This window comes from Eurytemora carolleeae, unplaced genomic scaffold (genome assembly GCF_000591075.1).
Source record: "Eurytemora carolleeae unplaced genomic scaffold, Eaff_2.0 scaffold544, whole genome shotgun sequence".
In the NCBI taxonomy this organism is placed as follows: domain Eukaryota; kingdom Metazoa; phylum Arthropoda; class Copepoda; order Calanoida; family Temoridae; genus Eurytemora; species Eurytemora carolleeae.
This window is the reverse complement of record NW_019396452.1, coordinates 1-9,803: the sequence shown is the minus strand read 5'-3', so window position 1 is coordinate 9,803 and position 9,803 is coordinate 1. Positions and strand designations below refer to the sequence as shown.

The 9,803-nt window shown below is 33.1% G+C and overlaps 1 protein-coding gene across 1 annotated transcript in view; it reads left to right on the top strand.

Moving 5' to 3' along the window:
• Positions 1-9,165, top strand: part of LOC111703553 (zinc finger and BTB domain-containing protein 17) — a 31,501-nt gene extending 22,336 nt beyond the window's left edge. The window contains exons 5-14 of the mRNA XM_023475523.1: positions 98-188; positions 610-669; positions 875-921; positions 1,695-1,922; positions 2,493-2,598; positions 2,807-3,163; positions 4,405-4,598; positions 5,004-5,087; positions 5,704-5,803; positions 6,113-9,165. Of these exons, the coding sequence (XP_023331291.1) occupies positions 98-188; positions 610-669; positions 875-921; positions 1,695-1,922; positions 2,493-2,598; positions 2,807-3,163; positions 4,405-4,598; positions 5,004-5,087; positions 5,704-5,803; positions 6,113-6,488 (1,643 nt within the window). The 3' untranslated portion in view covers positions 6,489-9,165. The remainder of the gene's footprint in view (positions 1-97; positions 189-609; positions 670-874; positions 922-1,694; positions 1,923-2,492; positions 2,599-2,806; positions 3,164-4,404; positions 4,599-5,003; positions 5,088-5,703; positions 5,804-6,112) is intronic.
• Positions 9,166-9,803: the final 638 nt, after the last annotated feature.

Below are 9,803 nucleotides of genomic sequence, written 5' to 3'. Positions count from 1 at the left end.
GGGGGGGGGGGGGTATGTGGGTGTCCAAATCACTCTGGTCGTGAGAAAATGACAAATATTTATCCTCGCTTCAATAATTATCTTAAATTATCTGAAGGTGGAGAAGGGAAGGAGGAGGGAGAGAGAGGGAACGAAAAATCAGCCAAACTTGGAATTAATTCAAATATTTACAGTTTTTATCAGAATAGGTAATTCAACAAGCTTTCTATATTAAATTATGGATTTATAACTTGTTGAATGAATGGGACTTTAAATCTTTAGATTGATGGATAGTTGGATGGATGGAATGTTGAATTGGTGGAATGATAGATTGATGGATGAATGGATTGAAGAACTAATGAATTGGTGGATTGATATATTGACAGATTGATGGAATGATTGATTGAAGGATTGATTGATTGATGGATTGATGTATTGATTGATTGGTTGATTGATAGATTAATGGATTGATGGATTGTTAGATTGATTGGTTGGTTTATCTATTGATGGTTTAAAGAAAGTTGGATTGATGGATTGATTAAGTGAATGGACAAATGATGGACCAATAAATCATTAAATAAATTAATCAATCGATTAATTGATCCAAAGAAAACTATTTTATAATTTTAGAAACCAAAGCTCTGCAGTGTCTGAACAGAATATGAATCATATTCAAGGAAGAATAGAAAGGTGGGATACAATAAATATGATTAATTCGCTAAGTTTTCTTATTGTTTCATAATGTATTTAAAGGGAATATATTCACAGATAAACCAACAATTAAAAGTTGAAGGAAGGATAGTTATATAGATTGTTTACAAAAAGCCTGACAATCAACATTTAGATGAAATGTGTCTGAGTACACTGCACAGCCATGATAATGTTTGTATTTCAGGGATACGGAAGGAGGAGTATCAGGGATTCATCCAACCATCCATCAAGGTACAGGGGGGCCCATAAACCATCCATCAAGGTACAGGGGGGCCCATAAACCATCCATCAAGGTACAGGGGGCCCATAAAGCAGTAGACTTTAATGACTACACGAACACCTTTAAATATGACCATTTGAGGGTTAAGTATGGACATGAATGATAAACACTAATGTTACGCATTTAAACATTGAACATCGTGTGGTTTCTAATGACCCTTCATTTTAAGGAAGATTAAAAGAGGCATGTGCGATTCACATAAATGATGTGGCAGATATCGACATTTTTCTAGCACACAGTGTTTGATGTTGATCATCTACCCCACTGTTAATCCGCACCCTTGCTTTTGATAGAATCCACAAAATAAAATAATCAACTTTTAAATTGAAAACTTGGTTTTCTCTTTCATTCCTAGTTATACAAAGCTGTTCAGGGTACCATTGTAATTCGGTCATGTCACTCTGTAAATGGAGAGTCACTTGAAATTATGTTTACTGTCCCTTTAAATAATAATGTTAACTGTCCCTTTAAACAATAATGTTTACTGTCCCTTTAATTAATAATGTTTACTGTCCCTTTAAATAATAATGTTTACTGTCCCTTTAAATAATAATGTTTACTATCCCTTTAAATAATAATGTTTACTGTCCCTTTAAATAATAATGTTTACTGTCCCTTTAAATAATAATGTTTTTTACATAATAATGTTTACTGTCCCTTTAAATAATAATGTTTACTGTCCCTTTAAATAATAATGTTTTGTTGAAAAATTCTTTTTGTTTAGAATCTGGGTATATTTCCTGCCAGGACAAGGAGACTGATTTAACCTGTTTAAAACAAGAATCCAATTCGGGGATTCAATCAGGGTTCTTGGGGGTTCTAGGGGAGACCCTAGAAGCCCAGTTTGGGTCCCTGGAGGACACTGCATCCTCTAAAAAGGCAAATGAGACTCAAGGAGAAGGTTTTGATGCAGACAGAAGATATGAACAATCGGAGTTAACCATTGACGAAGGTATAGAATGTTAAAATTAGACTTATTTTTTGTTTTTTGTCTGTTACAAAATTAAAGAATTACCCATCTTCGAATGGGGAGGATACTATTTCAGTTAGTATCACTTACTAATATTAAAAATTTCACATTTCTTTTGTTACTGACCCACCTCGGTCACTGAAGATCCCTTATTGATCCCTAAGAAACTTGATCATTCCCTTGGTTGATCTACCATATAAATTCAGCCCTTTCTTCAGTCAATTCTTAACATTATTCCCTTGGTTGATCTACCATATAAATTCAGCCCTTTCTTCAGTCAATTCTTAACATTATTCCCTTGGTTGATCTACCATATATTCAGCCCTTTCTTCAGTCAATTCTTAACTTTATTTAATCCCCTTTCTCATGGTATTAGTACTTTAATCTTCCTTTCTTATTCATAATCCTAATTGATCCGCTCTTTCTTCATGGTCTTATTGATCCCTTCTATTTGTTCATAATTTTTTTGATCATTATTCATGATATAATTGATCCCTTTGTTATGTAATCTTAATAAACACCTTCTTTTTATTTATGATGATATTGCTCTAGGATCGTGTATGGAACCAGACTCATCTACTGATCTCTCCTTAGAGCCTGGCTCGAGTATTACTACTTACAACCAAAGGAACCTCAAGCAATCTCAGATCAGTATTAGGTAAACAATGATTTTCATTCAAATTTATTGGTATACATTTTCTTTAAAAAGCATCCTTATAAATTTTTTTTCCCTTAACTTGTTAAGACATAATGATTTTAATTTCTATTTCTATGAATCTCTATGAGACACATTTACTCCCAGTCTTAACAATTAAAATTATATTTTACTTGCAATGAATTATTTTTACTTGAAAATACTATTTTAGTGGAAACAGTTACCAAGGTGGACATCAAGGCAGTGGTAGCAGCGGAAGTGGAACGGACATGCGCACAGACCGTCGTACAGACCTGCGCGCAGACGTTCATGCGGAGCTGCGCACAGACCTGCGTTCTCAGTTAGATCTTGAACAAGAGAAAGCATTCAAACAATCAAAACAGTTTGCTCAACTTTTCAAAATTAAACCGGAGGCTACAGAAGAAAACTTCAAACGACGCCGGCTGGATCCTTCGGAGGTGTCAGAGGTTGAATATCGGAGGATTGTCGGAGGAGGTAATTTACCGTTGTCGGTAGAGATAGATGAACTTGAAAACAGCTCAGAATCCATATCTCCACATGCCCAGAGGTATTTTTTTACCTTAATCCAAATTTGATTTTTTTTAAATATCGTACAGTTAGACCCTTAAAACTGGAATTGGAAAATGACTGCTTGGTTTATGTTATAAATCTAAATAGTCAAGTAACTCTACAGTTGTGTAAACAACCCATTTTATTCAATAAGTTGAATTTCAAAGTACTGTACAGGTCGTACTGGTCTAAACCTATTTGCTGTAGTGTATAACAATATTTAATACACTTTATTTTGCTTTTGTATCGTCTTTCTATTCAACAGCTTTATGGGTCCTGTAATAGTTTATAACATACTACAAAATAAACAATTTCATTTTCGGACCATTTTTTGGCTGAGAGACGGGCCTTGTTTTCGATAACAACCAAAAATGTCACAAGAAAAGCCAACCGCGCCAGTCTTTAGACTAATCATTAATTAGCCAATTTATTTCTCGGTTTTCTGTAAAAATCCACGTGTCGCTGATTATAAAATCAGTGACCTGGATATTTTGTAAAAGAAAATCATGAATATTTAGATAATTATTGTTTGTATTAAACATTTCCTAGAAACTTTTAGTCCTAACAACGAATAAATAAAAAGGTATTTATGATGTTTTCGCGGTAATTTTTCTTGGAACATTTTTGTAAAGAGAAAACAAATATTTCCAAGATCCGAAACTAGGGGGGGGGGGCTTACCTTTAAATATAAGTTTTGGAATACAATCTTACCGAAAGTTTATTTTGAAGGTCAAAGGGTCAAATTTATGTGCCTTTAGAAACCCCGGATAATCTGCAAAAATATTATATTAATTTGAACCATCTTGTTAAAGAGTATAAAATCCTTTCGGTCAGTTGTGGAAAATAATATATTTTTAGGGGGAAATTAATGATTTTTTGGGAATAAGTATCACAAAGGTTGGGAAAACTTTCCTGATGATTGTTTAATTTTACCCCCCCCCCCATTTTATCATTACGGGAGTGTAATTCCCCCCTGAAATATGAAAATCAAGGTGCTAAATAAATTGATAAGTATGAATTAGATATCAATGTTTATAAGTTTTAAAATCAATTATTTTCAATTGTGGATTCTCTATAAAAGTAACTTGCGCATTTTTACTAAAGGAGAACAACTTATAAACCTAGAAAAACGACAATATCTTCCACATTATTGAAGGTTTCAAGGTTACCGTTGTTAATCGGGCATTGCCATCTTTGGATAGAGGAACACTTGAATTTAACAATCGTAATATTGTAAAGGCTGGTTGCTGGACTTCTAAGCCCCCGGAAGCGGGGTCGGAAACCAAAACATTATTCTGAAATCCTGTACGAGCTCGGGCAGAGAGGAATCAGTATTACTAAAACCCAAAGGAACGAATCTCCTCCTCCTTCTCGACCTCATCCTCCCTCGCCTATCCTAGCACCCCTAGATCCACATGCTCTCAACAAATCAGGTTCAAACTTAACCAGAGCTGGGAACTTTTGAATGGTGGATATCAGGATTAATGCTTAATCCACTCTTTTTCTAAATCTCCAGGTTAAATTATGCTTGTTCTCTTCTTGTTTTTAATCTCCAGATTAATTAACCGATCGGGATTAAAGATATCCCATTCTAAATTTTTCAGCTTAGGACGGATAAATTGAGTATATTAATCGATATACTTATAGATTGATGATGGATTTCTTGATTGATTGATTGATGGATTGATGAATAGATTTACTGTTGGATTGATGGATTGATGAATAGATTGACTGTTGGATTGATGGTTTGATGGTTTGATTTGTTAATGGATTGATTAGTTGATTGATTAGATTGATTGATTGATTGATTGATTGATTGATTGATTGATTTTGTTTAGGGAATCAGTCTCTAAAGTGCCCGCATTGTAACAAGGTTTTAACGACATCTGTTGGACTCATGTATCATATTAGACTGCATACAGGTGATGGTTTAAATAGATCAAATTCAGCAAATAAGCAACCAATCTGAAAACGATAATATCCCGAGAAAGCTAATTATTACTTAGGTTTACTCCAATTCTAATTTTATATTTGTTATTTCTATTTTTAATAGATTTAATTCATAATATTACTTACACGTCCGAATTGCTTGACCAGAAAATCCACCAATGACAGTGCAGTAAAGTGGTCACGTGATACAGGCAGAGACACGTGATCAGTATACTGCTCTGCCATTGGTGATGGTTCTGGTCACGTGATTTAAGTTTAAGATTTTCTAAATTTTACGTATATGAACTTTCGTATGATTTTAACACAGTTTTATATCAATTTCTCGAGATAGTAACATCAGATAAAACTTTCATGGGTCGCGATCAAGAGCTAAAGTGATTAGCTTTCAGCCTATACCCCCTTTCATTTTTCCTTTACTGTCTCTTTAAGGATTCTATGATTTCTCCCCAAAAACCTTTATTTTCCCTTACTAATCTTTAAGGAAGAACAATACCTTCCTTGATACGCATATTTTTTTATAGGTGCCGTTAAAGAGTTTTCCATTTTATAGATGTTTGTTTTAGTGTTGAAACAGTATTTTGTTTTCAGGAGAAAAGCCTTACACATGTGACTTATGTGGTAAAAGTTTTGCTACCTCAAGTCATTATCATTATCACATTAGAACTCACAGTGGGGAGAAACCCTACAGGTATCATCTACTAATTATTATCAACATTTTAAAATTTTCATGAAAGTCAATTTCCCTAATTCCAAAAGCATGTAAGTGAAATAAATGTGGAATTTTTTTCCTAAATAGATACAGTAGATTTTTTTTTCATACTTTTTAAAATCATGTTTTAACATTTAGAAATTCTTTTTTTAGATTTGATTTTTACTTTGACGTCTTTTTTATATATTTATTCTTTTTATCATTTTTTTCACTTCTATTTTAGTTTTAGTTTTCCACCTATTTTAATCTCGATATTTAAAATTTTCTTTGAATTTGTTTTGTTTGAAGGTGTGATTTCTGTGGAAAGATGTACACTGCTTCTGGATCTTTAAGACTTCACCTAAAGTCCCACTTGACTCGGCTGTCGGCCAATGTTTTCGGCAGCCTCGGACTCAACAACCTCGATACCTTCAACAGCCTGAATATGTTCCGCGGCCTCGAGTCTATGCTGGCGGAGAAAGCAGGAGGCGGGGGTGGCGTAGGGTTAGAGCAGACAGATCAGGGGAATTCAGATTTCAAGTTCAATATTAAACAGGAAATATTTGATGGCGGAGCCGAGCGAAGAGACGTTGAGGACGGGCGGAGAGTGGCGGAGGCTGGGCATAGAGAGACGAAGGAGACTGGAGGTCATTCTCGTCCTGATGATCTTGGTCTCGGGTCATAAACCTTGAGTTGCCTTGAATACAAGACTAATCCCTTCTTCCTTAATCCATCTTTTTTTTACTAAATCTTCGAGACACTTAGGGAAAACTTCGCAATCTGTTCACAGAACCTTTTTCGTAAAATTAGCCGCCTTTATAGCAGACTGAAGACTTACTGAATTTGCAGATTAATAATTCCAGATGCGAAAATTGAACTACTTGATGCAAAGGCGCTAGATGCTAAATATTGATCTAATCGATGTCAAGGCTCTTATAAAGATGCAGTGTAAAATGTAACAACATATACCACGCTTTTTTGCAAAATGTTAGGTTTTAAGCCATCTTGGCAAAAATTGCTTTAAACTTAAGAATTGTTTTAACACATTGAAACATTTAAGTTAATTTGAATGTGATTAATTTTGTCATATTGTTCGGAACTGAACTCAAACGTTGAATCTACCATTGTTTTGAAATTAGTCCTTAGGTCTTGTCTTGTGAAGACAATAAATTTGAAGTTACCATGTAGATAGATAGATATCATATAATGATGATTTTTCATCTGCATTTTATCCTTGTATTAAAATTGCATTTAGTAACTTAATCCCAGTGAATCATAACTCCAGAAGTTAGAACTCTTGTGTTGGGAGTCTCATTGATCTAAATCCTCTTCGATATCAAGTGCTGGGTAAACCGTACAGGGATACTTTAATTGAGGGATTCAGCATTGATCCTCAGTTTAAAAATACCCAAATTGTATATCGAGATCAGCGTGTAAGATCAACGATACTCCATACAAAAGTTCCGAAATCAGCTGAATTCTGCAAAATGTAGGAAATGTTACTAAGTAATTCCTCTACGTTAATCATCGTTTTTAAAGTTAACATTTATAAACAAAAATGTTAATAACAAATTACCAGTATTCAGTCAATAGCAAGTATTTAACAACATTTTTCTATCCGAATTAATCCTGAATTATTTTGTCAGCAATTAATAACTTCTCTAATAGTAAAGAAAATGATGTCTAAAAGCATTTAATTTTTTCTATTAAATGTAATGAAAACCTCTAATGTCATAAAATAAGTCTGTTATGACTGAAATTACACGTTTTTTGGATGTAATTAAGTTCAATGCTCATGTACAACGTACATAAAATCAACAGACTATTGGACTTCTGAAACTTTTGTGCGCCTTAACATATACATTACAAGGAAATCCAAAGACTGGAAATAATTTTAAATGTACAAAATTTATGTACACATATGAGGAAGTCTCATATTTGAATATATTTTTTGTATCTCAACTTTTCACCCCCCCACTCGAACCTATTTTGAAAATTAAATTTTGTTTACTTTTTTATACTCTTGTAATTCAGTTCGCATAGTACAATGTACATTGTACAATGTATAACATTCATAATGTTATACATTGTACAATGTATAACATTCATAATTTTTTAATGGACTCCAAATGACGCAACCGTACATAAATGTACATGTTAGGAGGTCTAAGTTTGACAATTCATTAATTAATCGCATTGTACATTAATTGTATTTTGTAAATTGTGCATTTGTAAAATGTACAATTTACAACTTACAATTGTTTTTTCCCAATAACGTCTGAAATGAATTGGTTTATTAAACATTGCAATCCTGTAATCCTAAAATTATTACAAATGTCACAATTTTCCAACCAATCATTGGACAAGATATCTCAAATATCTTTTAGCGTTTTGTCACAAAACTGCAAACATTTTACCCCTTCCTTATAACAGTAAGGTGCTGCCAAGCTTACACTGAAAACTAAAAACTTATTGACAAACATTTACCTAATAAATGTATTATACATTCAAACCACTGTATAATGTATGAGATACATTTAAAACATTATCAGTTGAAGATTTTTTATAGTTACTCTTAGTATTTTCTAGTATTATGTATTATATTATAGTATCTCCTAGTTAGCTACTAACTCCACGCAGATTCAACACTATAAATTGGAAACTTTTGGTTTAGCCGCCAAGTTTTGAATTAAAGGGCTTAGCTTGGTTTCTGAATCCACTCTTCTAAATGGTCGAGATGGGATGTTTTTTCTCTACTTTCTACTATTTCTAATTTATTTTTTAACTTTTCAACTTTTCCTGTTTATAGGGTTGACTTGCGTTTGTTAAACCTGTAAATGTCAATTTATGAAGAGGTTATTTCCGCTAGTATTAGTGGATATTTCCGCTAGTATTAGGGGATATTTCCGCTAGTTTCAGAGGATATTTCCGCTAGTATTAGGGGATATTTCCGCTAGTTTCAGAGGATATTTCTCCTAGTATAAGAGGATATTACCCCTGATTGTAGAGGGTATTCCCTCTAGTATTAGAGGATGTTTTCTCTAGTATTAGATGATTCCTTTAGTATTAGAGGATATTTCCTCTAGTATTAGAGGATATTTAGTATTAAAGGGATAGTTTCTCTAGTATTAGAAGATATTTTCTCTAGTACTAGAGGATATTTTCGCTAGTATCAGAGGATATATCCGCTAGTATTAGAGGATATATCCGCTAGTATTAGAGGATATATCCGCTAGTATTAGAGGATATTTTCTCTTTATTTTAGAGTACATTTTCTCTATTATGATGAGTCCAACAAAACTTAGTTATAAACAGTATCTTCCTTCTAATATTTATTAAATAAATTTCTAGTCAAAACTTGAGATTTTTTCTTAAATTATTTGATTTATTTTGAAACAGTACGTCTCTTTAAACATTGTCATTTCTTTAGAAGTAAGAACAAATGTCGTCTTAAGCATTTTTATTGCGGTACAGGTACTTGTTCATTCATTATAACCTTATAAAACTGTGCATAAGAAAGACGACATTTAAGTATTCTTATATGTAATTTGCATTGTGCATGTTTGATGATGAAATGAAGAGATTAGTCTTAGCATAAGCTTAAAAATCAACTTATTAAGTGAAATGGGTCTTTTTACTGTATAAGCTGCAATTGCTATATTTTATGTTTTTTGAATTGTTTTATCATTATTTGGGTCTAAGGGGTCTCTTCCTATTCTTTAGTTTTTTGGAGGATCTACTGTTTGAAGTAGTATTAGAAAGCTTTTCAATTTTTAAGACACAGTAAATAGTATTGAGGTAACACTGTGGTATCTGGGAACCACAAAACGTGCATTGAACTGGTATCTAAAATCTACACTTAATAAGATTTATACAAGTACTTAAACCTGTTTATATCTATCATGTGTGTAACCTGTTGACATTGCAGATCGGGTTAGTCCTATTCCGCGGGCCTAACTCCTCATGCGCTGTCATATATATTTGTAACCTGGCATCACAA